Genomic DNA, 14,456 nt, shown 5'->3' with positions numbered 1-14,456 from the left:
GAGGACGTCAGTGCTGGAGACAATCATTTGCCTTCTCCCGCGTCCTCCTGGCCCTGTTGCTGGTCACCATTGCCTTGCAGCCTTGTCACCAAGCCACCTCTGCTTGCTGGCCAGTCCATGCCCTCCAGTGCGGGGCTGTGTCCCCGCCGGTCTCCTGTCGCCATGAGCCTCAGCTCCCTCTCGTTTGCCTGGACACACCTCCTCAACTTCACGGGTGCTTTCCCCTGGGCTTGCACGGTGTCTCTGATCTCAGCTTCTCTCTTGACTCTTTTTTTCTCTCCTCTGTGCCACGCTGTCGTTTAGGAGAAAAGTGGACGTCAGGTGTGTATGGCAGATTTTTACTACTATTATTATTATTAACAATCTTACCCGATAAAAGCCTGTCTGCTGCCCACACTAGGGCAAGGTTGGGTGGAGCGGGGGCTGGGAAGAGATGGTTGCTCGATGTTTTTGTGGTCGGTTGGGTTTGTCCTCCTGTTCAACGGGGGCAGAGCAGGGAGCCCCTTCCCGTGCTGGGGAGCTGCTCCATCCAGAGCTGTGTCTGCACCCAGGAGCTCTGAACCTGGCCTGCTTTCCTTGTCTGCACCTGCCACCCCTCTGCAGTCCCTTTTCAGTTGTCTGTCTTCTCCCTCCTGGCCTTTTTTGCATTGATTGTTGCATTTTTTAATTTTATTTTTATATTTTTTTGTGAGTGGCTCAGGGTGCTTAAGCACTTCCTTTAGGAGCCTGCCTCCCGCGTGTTTGCTCTCCATCCTGGTCGTAGCAGCACCCCCATGGCTTGCTGCGTAGAGCAGGGCAGTGTGACCAGCTGGAAAATGCTACTGAACATGGTCCTGTATTAAACCCACGTGTGGTCTGTGCTGGCACGCATGGTTTGCGGCATCCTTCGGCTGTCCCCAGCGCTGCCATGAGGTCCCCGGGGTCCGCAGCTCCCGCTGGCCCCTCCGCTGCTGCCTCCAACCTGGGCACCCAAAACAGCTTTGCAAAGTCAAAGGGTGGAACGATGAGGGAACATCCCAGGGCTGATATTTCTCCTGCAGCGGTCAGGCAACGTTGCACAAACATGTTTTCGGTCTGATCTGTGTTCTTCTTGTTCCGACACTGTTTGCTAATGGCGATTCATTTAATCAATGAAGTCCAGGATGTGCAGGGCTTCAGCACTGCAGGAAAAGCCTGAATTTGGGGAGTTTGGTGCTTCTTGCTTTCACAGCCTCGGCAGCGTACTAGCCCCAGGCTTGGGTTCTGGTTTGGGCTGTTACAAAGTGAGCTCTGCCCGTTGCGGGTCCAGATTGTGTCCATGTATGAGGGTTTGTTTCTTTATGCCTTAAGCCTAAGCTGGTGAGGGGTCTGGAGGACAAACCTTATGAAGAACGACTGAGGGAGCTGGGGTTGTTTAGCCTGGAGAAGAGGGGGCTAAAGGGAGACCTTATCACCCTCTACAACTACCTGAAAGGAGGTTGTAGAGAGATGGGGGCTGACCTCTTCTCCCTGGTGACAAGTGATAGGACGAGAGGAAACGGGTTCAAGTTACGTCAGGGGAGGTTTAGATCGGATATTAGGAAACATTTTTTCACTGAAAGGGTTATTAAACATTGGAATAGGCTGCCCAGGGAGGTGGTGGATTCACCATCCCTGGAGGTGTTTAAAAAAAGGGTAGATGGGGCACTGAGGGACATGGTTTAGAAGTGGCTTTTGTCAGGGTAGGTTAAAGGTTGGACTCGATGATCTTAAAGGTCCCTTCCAACCTCAACAATTCTATGATTCTATGATTCTAAGCCCCTTCTGGGGTTTCCACGCTTCTTTTCCTCTTCTGCTGTTGTTTGGCAAAGGCTTGGTCAGAGGGAAGGGTCAGGGTGTGATGGGCTCTGCAGCATCCTGGGGAGCAAAAGGCCTTTTTTTTGGCGATGGCGGTCCATCGGTGGAGGGTGCAGGATCTAGCTGCTGACCTTCCCGGTGACTGCTGCAGCTGCATGGGGGGGATATCCACAGGGAGGGGGGTGGTGGAGAAATCTGTGCAGTTTGTGTGGTGCTCAGGGGGGTAAATCTCTCTTCTTGCTGAATGCCCAGAGGTGCTCGGACGGTCCGGGAGCAGCTCGGGCTGCCGCGCTTTGGGAACGACAAAAGGCAGGCAGCGATGTCCCCTTCCTCTGGCTCCCAGAGGGGGCACAGTTGGTGCCCTGGGGCTGTGGGGAGGGTGTTTGGGGTCAGCCCAGGCGCAGCAGGAGCCCATGGACATGAGGATGACCGGCCACCAGTGGCTTTGCAGGGTGGCTTCGGGTTTTGGCTGCTCTAACGGGGCTGGGGTTGTGCAGGGCGAGAGGAGAAGCCTCCGCATCACTCACCTCCCTGCTCCCGCATCCCAGTAAAGCTCCAGCTGTCTCCAGGGACCCTCGGCCTCCCAGATGGGGCCAAATCCACCCACCCCAGTGCAGAAGGGCTCCCGTGGTACCATTTCCAGCAGGAGGAGGTCTCCTCCCAGCCAGCTGGCAGCCAGCAGGGATGCGGTGGGGTATTTTGGGTAAGATTGTGCAGGGAATTGTTGAAATGCTTTGTTTTGATGATGGTGATTATTTTTTTTTTTTTCCCCCGCTGAGACATTTTTGGAATAGTTTGTTTTTGCCGAATTCCCAGCTTGCAGCCCAAGCTGGAATAAAGCCACAAGTCAAAAGCTGGGCATTTCTCAAGCGGATGTTTTCTCCGGTCCCGTGGGAAAGGAGCCCAACCATCCTCCCGTCCCCTTCGGAGCCGCCCCAGTAAAGGTGACTGGGGCAGCAGCTCCGGCTGGGGAGCCCAAGCTACCTGACACAAGATGCAGCGGGACTGGGAGAAGTTAGAATACAAACTGGGGCTACTGTGAAGCTGGGGACTGGCTCTGGGCGGGCAGCAGGGCCTGGCTGTGTGGTTGGGAGAAGATGACCAGAGGGTCCTCGCCTTCCCCAGCCCTGCTGGCACCAGCATGAGGAGCCAGGGGCTGTGTCCGGCTTCTCCCAGGCGCTTCGAAGCATCACTGGTTTAGCTGGGACAGGCAAAAAGTCACAAGCTGCTGGTGTGTCTGGAGCGAGGATGGAAGTTTACAGGTCTGCAGGGGTCTGGATGTGGTCTGGTGGATCTTGCAGTGGTGATTGAGGTTATTAAGGTATTTCTGTAAAGTGTTTGTGGAGGTCATCCTGCCAAGTTCTTGCGTCCTTGCAGGGCTGTTCCCACGGATCTGCAGTTTTCCTGTAGCCTCGTCTCCCTCGTGGTCAGGATAAATTAGGTGACTTCGTCTTTGATGGGCGAGAAGATGCAGGTGGCAGGAGGAAGCCCTGCTGTCTGCGGGGAAGGGGAAGCCACCTCCCACCGTCCCCTTGTTCTTCTCTATTTATTGTCCCTTCCTGCCCCATCCTGTGCGGGACCCTGCGGGGAGGGGGCAGAGCAGTGAGAAGGCGCCCCCACCCTGCCAGCTCCTGGGGACATCCTTGTGGCCGCCGTGCCCAGGGAAGGAGGGACAGCAGGTCAGCCCTGGGTTTTTGGGGACAGCGTGGGGGCTCCTGCAGGGCAGAGCCGTGCTCAGGGCCGTGGGGCCAGCGCAGCGGGTGTGCGTGGCTCTGTGCGAGCAGTCGTAGCCCTTGCTGGGACTGGGGGAAGCTGGTGGTCAGGGGCTGTGGCCGTGCAGGGTGCCCATCCCGGGGCTGGAGGTGATGTGCCCAGGCTGGATGGAGCCCGCTGCATCCAGGCTGGGCATCGCTCCCCCTCTGCCCTCAAATCTCAGCCTTGTCCTGTTGCTTTTCTGCAGCCTGTATTTAACAAATGCTTTCTCTTGGGTTTTCCTGGTGCTTTTTTTTCATCACTACCATCATGCTGTGGCTTTTCCCCGTTTCCTCCCCCTCGCCTGTCGCTCCCCGCTGCCCTCGGATCCCCAGTACCCCTCCAGCTCCAGCCAGACCCCGTTCGCATTCAGGTGGCTCCGAAGGTGTTTTGGCTCGCCGGCTGCCCTGCCCCATTTAAGTTTAAAGCATCCCGTATGCGGATGGATGGGTGGCCCCAATACCAAGAGAGCTTGCCCAGAGGGAGCCACGGGCAGGAGCTGGCAGCAGGAGTCCTGGGGGCTGCGGGGCTGGGGGCTGTGGGGGCTGCACCCCTTCCTGGCCGGGCTCTGCGGACAGGAGAGGGTCCGGCCGGGGGGCTCCTGGCTTCACACTGAGTGTGTTTTGGTTCTCTTGCAGGGAAGGTGACTGGTGGCTGGCTCATTCCCTCACTACAGGACAGACGGGCTACATCCCCAGTAACTATGTCGCGCCCTCAGACTCCATCCAGGCTGAAGAGTAATTGCCATCTTTGAGACAGTTTAAAGACGAGCGATAGCAAATGCACCCTGAGCGCTCCTCCCTCCCCCTGCCCCTCTCCCGGGCAAAACTCGCAAGGCCTCCGGGTTTTTTCCTTTTTGTTATTTTTCCCTTTTGAATTTGCACACCCCATAAGCATTTTCCAGCCTTTCTATAAGGCCCATAAAGCGCGGAGGTGCGGCGTGCTTGCGCGGTGGAGGGATGAGCGGTGGCATAGCAGGGGCTGATGCTTTGGGTCTGGTTTTTACTCCTCTGCACAGACACACATCCATGCCTGAGGATGCTGCCGGCTCCGCCTCTGCAGATCAGGCTGAGCACGGAGGCGGCTGTCACACAGGGAGAGCAGGCAGGGGCAAAGCTGGCCATAAGTCCAAGAGCAGGAGGTGCCAGCCACGTCCCCACAGCCTGTCCCCAGCCAGTGGCATGGCATCCACCCCCAGCAAGAGCTCAGGGGGCTTCAGGGGTCCCCAGAGCCCCTCATTTGGGGAGGTTTTTGGAGTGAAAGTGTTATGTAGTCCATGGTTGCTCCTCGCGTGATGCCCAGCCCGGGGTGTACAGGGACATGGTGCACCCGGGGGTGCCTGAGCCTGGAGACGCAGCCCGTGGTCTCCAAAACCTGCAGCAGAGGGGGGCTGGGGCTGAGCTCCCAGCTTGGACAGGCAATGGAGTCAGGGGGGCGAGTGCTGGGTGCTGAGCCGCTGACTTGCTCTTGCAGGTGGTATTTTGGGAAGATCACCCGCCGGGAATCCGAGCGGCTGCTGCTCAACCCCGAAAACCCCCGAGGAACCTTCTTGGTCCGGGAGAGTGAGACCACGAAAGGTGAGTGGGGGGTGGGGGGGCATCCGCACAGGGACCCCGGTCCCCTCGGTCATTCTCCGTGGTCCCGGTTCCCCCAGCTTAGGTGCACGGGGAGGAAGAAAGAGAAAAGAGTCGTTCGTCCCTTGTAGGCAGGAGCCGATGTTTGGGGTCGATGAGCAATGTGCCTCGGCACGGGGAGCATCCTGGGGTCTCCCCTGCCAGTGCCGGTCCCCAGGGAGCAGGAGCTGATGCACCAGTTAAACCCCTGGTGACATCTCTGTGCCGAACGCACCGTTACAGCAGTGAGCCCACAGGGCTGGAGAGACACGGCCCTTCCAAGAGATGGTTCAGCTCATGGCAGGGTGGGAGCCGGGTGCCCCACCAGCTCTGGCAGGACCACCAAGCAGGATGCTCTATTTGCCTGGTTTGGGGTTTTCTTTTACACCCCCAGGTGGACGTCTTTTGTTTTTTCCTGGTCCCTATATAGTGGCAAAATCTTGAACACGTGCTTCCTGGGCAACCAGGCAGAGGCACTGATGAATCTTTAGGTTCTTCTTTCAAGTCTAACAACTCGATGCCTGTTTTGTACCTCCTGAAAGTGCAAGTTGTGATCTTCGCGGTTTGGCTGCCTGAGGATGCTATTTCTTACCTGGAAATGTGGTTTAGTTTGGCTCCAAATGCACCTTTGGGAAAAGATCCTTGATGTTCCTTTCTGTTTTGATGTCACTGTTTATTTTATTCTGGTGGAAACAGCTCGTTCAAGCAGTGGCATAAATCTTCCCTTTGGTTATTTGGGGCCCCAGCAGCGCGGTGTTGCTCTCGTGTGGGCAGAGCAGAGACACGCACCCGAAGTGATGCCCACAGTGGGATTTGTCGAGGAGGGAACTGGGCCCACCAGCCCCTTGGCTCCCCTCTGAGATGCCGAGATGTTGGAGTTGTGGCCCAGCCTGCCTCCTGTCTGGTCCTCTCCCCTGCTTCAGCATCCCCTCTTTGCCATGTTCATCCTTTTGCCCCGGGGGCTGCTCACCTTCCTGCCTGCTGGGACCCCCCAAACCCAGCGGGGTCTCTTCCTCGGTGCCAGCCTGCGGGGGGGACACAGTCCGTGGGGACGCTGTGGGGAGCACCCATCTGCGGTGCATCTCCCCCACAACCCCTCTGTCCTGCCCGCAGGTGCCTACTGCCTCTCCGTCTCGGACTTCGACAACGCCAAGGGGCTCAACGTGAAGCACTACAAGATCCGCAAGTTGGACAGTGGCGGCTTCTACATCACCTCCCGCACCCAGTTCAACAGCCTGCAGCAGCTGGTGGCCTATTACTCCAGTGGGTAGCCACTTGGGGTCCCCTTGGGGTCTGGGTGACACCCTGGGTGCTGTGCCTGCCCTTGCTGCTGGGGGGGCTGCAAACCAGTTGGGGGGGACCCTGGTGAAAAGCTGGTTTTAGGGAAGAGGGTGAGGGTTTGGGTACGGGTCCCCGAGGTGTTTTGCTGGGAAGATGTGGGGTAAAGACATCACGTGCCGAAATGCCCAAGTGTCACCCTGGTGGTGTCCCCTCCTGCACTAGAACACGCCGACGGCTTGTGCCACCGTCTCACCAACGTCTGCCCCACATCCAAGCCCCAGACCCAAGGTCTTGCCAAGGATGCCTGGGAGATCCCCCGGGAATCGCTGCGGCTGGAGGTCAAGCTGGGACAGGGCTGCTTCGGAGAGGTGTGGATGGGTAAGGACTGCTCCCACCCTGCTGTCCCCCCGGTGTCACCACCTGCCTCCTCTCCCCAGCCATCTGCAGGTGCCCGGAACCTGCAGTGGGGTAGGGGAGCAGGTGAGGGACACGGCCATGTGCTCCATAAATGCGTCCTGTGCCACAGGGACCTGGAATGGCACCACCCGGGTGGCAATCAAGACGCTGAAGCCCGGCACCATGTCCCCGGAGGCCTTCCTGCAGGAAGCCCAAGTCATGAAGAAGCTCCGGCATGAGAAGTTGGTTCAGCTCTACGCTGTGGTTTCGGAGGAGCCCATTTATATCGTCACCGAGTACATGAGCAAGGGTGAGCGCAGGAGGGATACTGCGGGGGCGGCTGAGGGACTCTGCTCCTCCAGATTGCCATGACCATGGTCTTCCTCGCAGGGAGCCTCCTGGACTTCCTGAAGGGTGAGATGGGCAAGTACCTGCGGCTGCCCCAGCTCGTGGATATGGCAGCTCAGGTGGGTTTGCGCATCCCCGGGCCTCCTGCATCCCCCTGCGAGGGCACAGGCTGCCCGAGCACCTTGCTGGGCTGTCGTGACTGTCGGGTGGCAGGGTGGTGGGGTGCTCCACAGCCTCGCTTGGCTTGGGTTGGGTGCTGCCGTCCCCGCTGGGTGCTCAGCTGGAGCTGGGTTGCAGTCAGGGACCATCATTTCGCCCATTCCTGTTGCTGCCCGCTCTCCCTGGCCAGCAAACCTGCATCTCCTTGGGTTTTCCTGAGCAACCAGCTGCTCCCACATCCCGGGTTAGGTCCCACTGCGGAGCCATTCCTCTCAGTGGTGCCAGGCACTCCTGGGGGACCCTTGTGTCACCCCGCCAGCCTCAATGCCCCATGTCCCGGTCCCCGCAGATCGCATCTGGCATGGCTTACGTGGAAAGGATGAACTATGTCCACCGGGACCTGCGGGCAGCCAACATCCTCGTGGGGGAGAACCTGGTGTGCAAAGTGGCTGACTTCGGCTTGGCACGGCTCATCGAGGACAACGAGTACACTGCTCGGCAAGGTGCGTGCCCAGGGCTGCCGGCACCGTGCCCAGGCAGGTGGCACCAGAGCAATGGCCACTCTGTGGTCCCCGGTCCCCAGGGGCGTGCGTTGCATCTGGAGCCAGCACATGGGGGTCCTGGAGGCACTCACAGCCCATGTGCCCTCGGGTACCCTGGGGCCAGGAGCAGCCCCTCACCCTCCCTCCCCATCCAGGTGCGAAGTTCCCCATCAAGTGGACGGCCCCCGAAGCTGCTCTGTACGGCAGGTTTACCATCAAGTCCGATGTCTGGTCCTTCGGCATCCTCTTGACCGAGCTGACCACCAAGGGCAGAGTGCCGTACCCAGGTAAGAGCTGGCACCTGACAACAGATACCCCATCACGGTGCCCCAGGGCCAGCCACCCTCCCCCAGCGCTCACTCCTGGCACTCTGTGGCCCCCAGAGCCATCTTTGTGGAGGAGCAAACTGGTGCAAAGTTTCTCCTGCTATTTGGGCAGGGAGGGTGGGCTCAGGAGTGAGCTGCCGCTGCCCAGTTTGAGTCCTGCCCTCCCAGGGCGAGCAGAGCCTGGCTGGGATGCAAGGTCACAGCCACCCTGTCCCACTTTGGTCTCCAAGTAAGGTGATGGGATGGCGGGGACGAGTGCTGTTGGGCTGGGGGGTCCCTCTTTCCCTGCGTCAAGTCACTGGTGTTGCCTGTAAGGCTCGTCCCAGGGTGATGCCCTCAGTCTCCCCTCCGGGAAAGGCAGGGTGCAGGATCTGGCCCATCTCTCACTCGGCGCTGTGTCTCTGCCCGCACACAGGGATGGTGAACCGGGAGGTGCTGGACCAGGTGGAGCGGGGATACCGCATGCCCTGCCCGCCCGAGTGCCCCGAGTCCCTGCACGACCTCATGTGCCAGTGCTGGCGGAAGGACCCGGAGGAGCGACCCACCTTCGAGTACCTGCAGGCTTTCCTGGAGGACTACTTCACCTCGACAGAGCCCCAGTACCAGCCCGGCGAGAACCTATAGACCCGGAGCTGCTCCTGGCACCAGGGACGCCGCCGTCCTCGCCGCGGGACGCCGAGGGCTGGCCTCCCCGCCGAGGGGCCGGTTTTTGCGGAGCAGCCCCGGAGCAGGATGGGGCATTGCCTCCAGATGCGGCCAGGGGAGGTGCTGGGTCCCCCCATCACTCGTTAAGACTTCTGGCCTGTGTTTAATGAAGCGGCACCGTCCCGTTGGCAAGAGGAGCCTGCGGGCACCAGCGGAGCCGTCTCAGGAGGGTGAGCGGAGCATCTCCCGACGAGAGACTTGGCTTTTGGGAGACCTTTCCCCCCCCACCCAGCAGCTCTGGGGTGAGCTCAGAGGAATTGGGGGGCAGCAGCCCCCACCTCGAACACGTGGCCCTGGCCTTCTACACCCCGTCTCTAAATCAGCACAAATTTCCCTGCCCCTTCGCCCTCCCCGCTGTCCCCCTTGGCTCCGGTTCTCCCGAAGGTGCTGGCAGAGACATTTCACCAAGCCTTGGCTGGTTCAGATGGGACGATGTGCTGGGTGGTGGTGCCAGCGTGGGGTGATGACAGGATGCTGGCGGTGCCCCTTCCTCGGGCATCCCTCCAGCCTCGCCGTGGCAGGGCTCTGAGCCGTGCTAGTGGGCGCCAGGAGCATGAAACGTGGCTGCTCCTGGCTCCGGTGGCCGTCACCATCCCGTAGGTGCACATTCGAGTCTTCCAGCTGCATCTGTCCCTCCAGGGGACCAGTCCTGTCTCTCCTGAGAGCGGCACCCAGGGGTGCCAGCAGAGCCCTCGCCCTGCCTGTGGCCAGTCCTGGTCTTCCAGCTGGTCCCCTGAAAGTGCACCACAGATCCCCCCAGCCACCCCCCCAGCAGCTCTACCACCAGCTTTCCCACCAGCAGAGTCCCATGGGATAGCCCTGCCACCAAATCTGGTGGCACCACAGGGCTCAGGAGAATGGCACGGGTGGTTGTTCAGGGTGTGGGAGCGTTTTGGGGGACATACTCGTCTTTCACAGATGCTTTTGTCCACCAGGTACGTTTTTAGCTGCCTTCCCCCCCTCTCCCTCACGTCTCGGCTGCCGGGCTGTGTTCCCCACGTGGTGGGAGCATCCCCAGCCATGGGCTGTCATCCCGAAGGAGAGTCCTGGGAAGCACTGTGCCACACGGGAGACACTTGAATTCTCATCTCCCCCCTTGCTGGCTCCCAAAGCTCTCAGCCACGTTTCGGCGGTGGGGGTTATCTGTGCCCAGCCTCTGCACTCTCCCGCCCGGCGCCTGCCTTGTACATAGCCCTCGAGCGGCCCCTGCACCCTCCCAAACGTTGAATTAGTTGCATGTGCTGTTTTTCTCCCCCCCTGAGGCTGTACCCAGCTGGAAAACCTTCGCCGTGGTGGTTTACGAGGCTTCACTCCCTCACCTCTGGGGTCCCAGCCACGACCTGGGGGCTCTTTGGATGCTCTCCTGGACCAGGGGTGGGATGGGACTGGAGAATGCTGTGGGGCAGTGATGCGGCAGTGCAAGGGTGCCTTCAGGAAGGACCTGGAGAAGGGGAGCCAGCGGCTTTGCCCACCTCTCGGTCCTCAGGCTGTGGTTTTTCTTGGCCTCCCTATGGCTAGTGGGATGGGGTTTCCCTCCGGCACAGCCTCCCTGCAGGCAGCAGACCCAAACCACCTCTCCCCAGCCCCCGCCGTGGTGCTGGTGTCCTGTCAAAGCTGGGTGGGAGCTGAACAGGGGCAGGGGGGTGGCCAAAACCCCCTTTCCTACCCAAATCCCCATCGGAGCAGGGCCCGGGCACGCTGCTGCCTCCCGCTCGCTCCCGCAGCTCCCTGGCTGCTTATTTATGAACCGAGTGCTCGCTTGGTTGGTCGGTGGCTCCTTTTTAATGAGTAAAACCTTCAAAATCAGCTTGAACGGGCTCTTCAGTGATATGGAGAGATCCTGCCTTTGATGGCTTGGAGAACAGCAATTGGTTTAATGGATTTTTTTTTTAAATCATTTTGGGACTCGGAGCCTTTTCTTCCCCCCCACCCCTGTTCCTAGCAGATTTGCTGTGCCTGCAGGGGACAGGGACTCTCCAAACCTCGATGTTTTGGGTCTTTCCATGTTTGCATCCCTGGGATGGGTGGCTGCCATGTCCCCATCGGTGCTGCCAGAGAAGCCCCGTCCTGCAGCAGCCGGTCCGAGGGGTGGCCTGTGCCATAGCTCTGCCTAAATTATACAAAATCCCCACAACCCCCCCAGGAGAAACCTCTTAAAACTGCAACGTGTGGAAGCCAGATTTGATCCGAAAGCTGGGGAGAGAGAAGGCAAGAGCACATGTTGAGGTTTGGCCTTTGGTTTTCTGCAGCACGTAGAGGGTCTTGCATGAGCGCAGCGGGACGGGAACGGGCTTAACCCGGCAGTTTCTGGCTCTTTCGGGCAAGCAGCGGAGCAGGAACACAGCCTCGGCACAAGGAACACCCCAGGCTGGCTTAATTCCCCATGGCTTTTGGCAAGCACTGACAAAGGAGACGTGCTGGGGACATTTCAGGGCAGAAGACGGCGAAGTGATCCCGGAGGAACCTCCCTGCACGGGGCTGGGGCTGTGTGTCCGTGTGTCCATCCCTGTGTCCATGCAGCAGTGCCGGTGGGACCCAGCATCTCCAGATTCACCACTGCAGCCATCATGACCCGGAGGCCCCGGGGACCGAGAACCCCTCCTCCATCACCGTTGTCATCTGCCAATTTATTTTTTAAGCCAATAAACTCCAGAGGGGGAGCCCCCACCTAAGGATGCTCTTTGGCTTCCCGGGGTCAATAACGCCCTACAAATTATTCTCCTCTGCTGTTATCATTTTTTTAAACAGTGTTTTGTAAGATCTCCAACCGACTATGCAGAGAACGTGTGGATCTGTGTCTCTCTCCCCAGCTCCCCTCTCCGCCCCCCACCTGCCTTTTTCAGTGTCAAAGTAAAATATTTAGCTTTTTTTTTTTTTTTTGGATAATAATAAAACTTTGGGAAAAAAAACCTGAGAAGGTCCAGCTTTGTGGGTGGTGGTGGTGGGGGGGGGGTGGAGATGCTTTGAGACTCTGATGTTGGTGTAAATACTTTGCAATTTGATAATTAAATACAAACAGACCTCACAAAAAAAGAAAAAAAGAAAAAGGTGTAGCTCGTGTATGAGAGGATTTCTTAGCATCCCTGTTAACAGGAGCTGATGGTTCCTGGGGCACATGCAATGTCCACGTGTGGCTTCTGGTGCTTCAGAGGCATTTTCTGGCGGATGCTTCTGGGATCTGGTGCTGCTTCTGTCCTGCTGGAGCCATTCCTGTGTCCCCATGTGGGCTCGTGGTCCAGCGCAGCCCCAGCACCTGCTCTTGCAAGAGGAGCCTCTTCCACCATGTCCCTCCTGCTCCAAGAGCCAGGGACAGATGGCTGGTGGTGGTGGGTGAGTTCCCTGTGCCCAGACCGCTCCAGTGGGGAATCGTGGCCATGGTGGGTACAGAATCAGGCTGGCGTGCTCTGAGCTGAGGTGGGATGCAGCCTGCACCGCTGGTGGGATCCCAGCTGTTGCTGATGCCGAGCAGAGGGCTGTGGCACACACCGCCGGCACGTGGCATTAGCCATGAGGGACCCCACAGACTCCTCTGCTGCCTCCATCACTGCTTCCCAGCCTCTGCATGCTGGGACACCCCCACGCAGGGAGCGCTGACCCCCGCGGGGCTGTGAGGGACATGGTGGCCCTGGTGTGCACATCGATCCGGGCAAAGCCATGGCCAGTGGAGCCACCCCAAGCCCAGCAGGAGACCTGACTGCCAACCCCTGTCGGTGGGCTGGGGGGGACAGGACGGGGGAGAGCCCTCCCTCCAGCAGAATCTGCTTCATCAGCAACTAGCAGAAGCAGGCCTGCTTCATTAGGATAATTAGTGGGTGCTGATTGGGATCCCTCACTCGGTGATTAAGTAATTGATATATAGCACAGCATTGTGGGGAGCAGACCCTCTAGAAGAAGGGTGGCTGCCGTTGATGCTGCTCCTTCACCACGGTCTAGGGTGGCTTTAGTGCCCTGAGCACCCTGATGTGGCTGCTCCCTCCTCCTCGGGCTGGTAAGTGACTCAGTCTTATCACCTTCAATGTTTAATGCTTTATGTTTTGTTTCTCTTTAAAGCAATTAAGCGATTGAGGGATTACCTCTCATCGGCAAGTCCCTTGGTCCGTGTGCGATGTGTGGGCTGGGAGCGTGTTGGGAGGGGAGCTGGGGCTGAGGTGCCTCCAGCCCTCGGCTTTGCCCCTTCGGCATCGCCGCTCAGCAGAGGGGTGGCCACAGGGAGGATGTGAGGAGGAGGAGGAGGGAGGGGGAGGCAGGGTGCTGCAGTCCAGCCCGAGCCCTGGGACAGCACGGGTGTCTGCAGTGGGTTGTGCCCAGGGGATGAGGGGGATGGCTTCGGTACATCCAAACCCTTCCTGTGGCACCGCTCGCTTCCTCCTCTCTCCATCCCCTTCACTCCGTGTCCAGTCCTCAGCCTCGGTGGCAGATGAAGCATCTTAAAAAGATGGTCGGGGCAGCCGGCAGGACCTGCAGCCCAGCCTGGCCATGCTCGGTGGCTGTTTTGCCGTGGAGTCACCCCCCTTGGTGACACCCCTCTTGACTCTCAGATCCTTCCTAGAGGTCAGCCCTGTGAAATGGGGTGGGAAGGGGGTGATGTTAGCCTGGAGGGCAGAGGTGTGAGATGGGAATCGCTGCCAGGATCTGCTCTTGACGAGTGTCCCCAGCCTGAGCCGGGCAGATGCTCCTGGGGATTACACCACGTGCCTCCTCTAATGGATTTAATCTTGCTGTTTGCTTCACGCTCGTGTTGCGCCCTGTAAGCCCGGGAGAGGATTTAGGGGTGGGGGCTGTGGCTGCCCACGCAGCAGGTCTGGCAAGGGATCCTGTGCTGGGCAGTTCATGCTGGCAGTGAAAATGGCAAGGAAAAGTTGTCGTTTGGCCTGAACACCGCCTTCCCTTTCCCCAAAGCTCAGCAGTAGCACCCCCAAAGTGCGTCGAGTCCTGGCTCTTGACCCGTGCTCCCAGAGGATAAATGCTTATGAGTTTGCCGCGGGAGCCCTGAACTGTGCTGAGCATCCCCTGGAGCAAACCCTGGTCTGCGCTGCGGGTCTGGGGTCTCTCCCACAGCCCAGCGCCAGCAGAAGGGCTCTGGGGCAGGAGCAGGGCGGTGTTTGTTAAAGGGCTGGCTCTCTGTGGGGCTGTGCCCCAGTGCCAGCCGCTCAGGTCTCTGGCTGTGCCATTGCAGCCCCTGTCATGCCCACTGGCAGCGAGGGGTGATGGGGAGGCTGCCGGCACGCGTCCACTCGGGAGGACAAAGCCCTGCGGACTCTGCCACTCCGATCCCCAGCAGGTCCGGGTGGCACCTGAACCATCCATCCTCCCTTGCCCAGAGGATTTGCCTTTGCTCGGAGGAGTAGCAAAACCCTCTTGCCAAGGGTTAATCTCCAGGGTCCCAAGGGAAGGGCTAAAGTCCTTACCTGATGTGTAGCTTACTTCCCGTAGTCACTGAGGGCTAGGAAACTGCTGCGGTGCAAGGAGCAAGAGAGAGGCAGGACCAAAGGGCATGGCGCTCTGTGGCCCTGAGTGAT

General features: G+C 59.2%; 1 protein-coding gene across 2 annotated transcripts in view; it reads left to right on the top strand.

The window, feature by feature from the left end:
- SRC (SRC proto-oncogene, non-receptor tyrosine kinase) overlaps nucleotides 1–11,899 on the top strand; it is a 30,845-nt gene extending 18,946 nt beyond the window's left edge. Inside the window, exons 5-14 of one of the 2 annotated variants that reach the window (XM_063349952.1) lie at nucleotides 304–321; nucleotides 4,206–4,304; nucleotides 5,041–5,144; nucleotides 6,294–6,443; nucleotides 6,684–6,839; nucleotides 6,988–7,167; nucleotides 7,248–7,324; nucleotides 7,714–7,867; nucleotides 8,062–8,193; nucleotides 8,648–11,899. In XM_063349952.1, coding sequence (XP_063206022.1) covers nucleotides 304–321; nucleotides 4,206–4,304; nucleotides 5,041–5,144; nucleotides 6,294–6,443; nucleotides 6,684–6,839; nucleotides 6,988–7,167; nucleotides 7,248–7,324; nucleotides 7,714–7,867; nucleotides 8,062–8,193; nucleotides 8,648–8,856 — 1,279 coding nt within the window. In that variant the 3' untranslated portion in view covers nucleotides 8,857–11,899. The remainder of the gene's footprint in view (nucleotides 1–303; nucleotides 322–4,205; nucleotides 4,305–5,040; nucleotides 5,145–6,293; nucleotides 6,444–6,683; nucleotides 6,840–6,987; nucleotides 7,168–7,247; nucleotides 7,325–7,713; nucleotides 7,868–8,061; nucleotides 8,194–8,647) is intronic. The other variant, XM_063349953.1, reaches the window with a different exon arrangement.
- The last annotated feature ends 2,557 nt before the right edge of the window (nucleotides 11,900–14,456 follow it).

The sequence above is a fragment of the Chroicocephalus ridibundus genome, chromosome 12, assembly GCF_963924245.1.
Source record: "Chroicocephalus ridibundus chromosome 12, bChrRid1.1, whole genome shotgun sequence".
Classification (NCBI taxonomy): Eukaryota; Metazoa; Chordata; class Aves; order Charadriiformes; family Laridae; genus Chroicocephalus; species Chroicocephalus ridibundus.
Note: the sequence above shows the minus strand (reverse complement) of the source record. Positions and strands in the feature narration are given on the sequence as shown.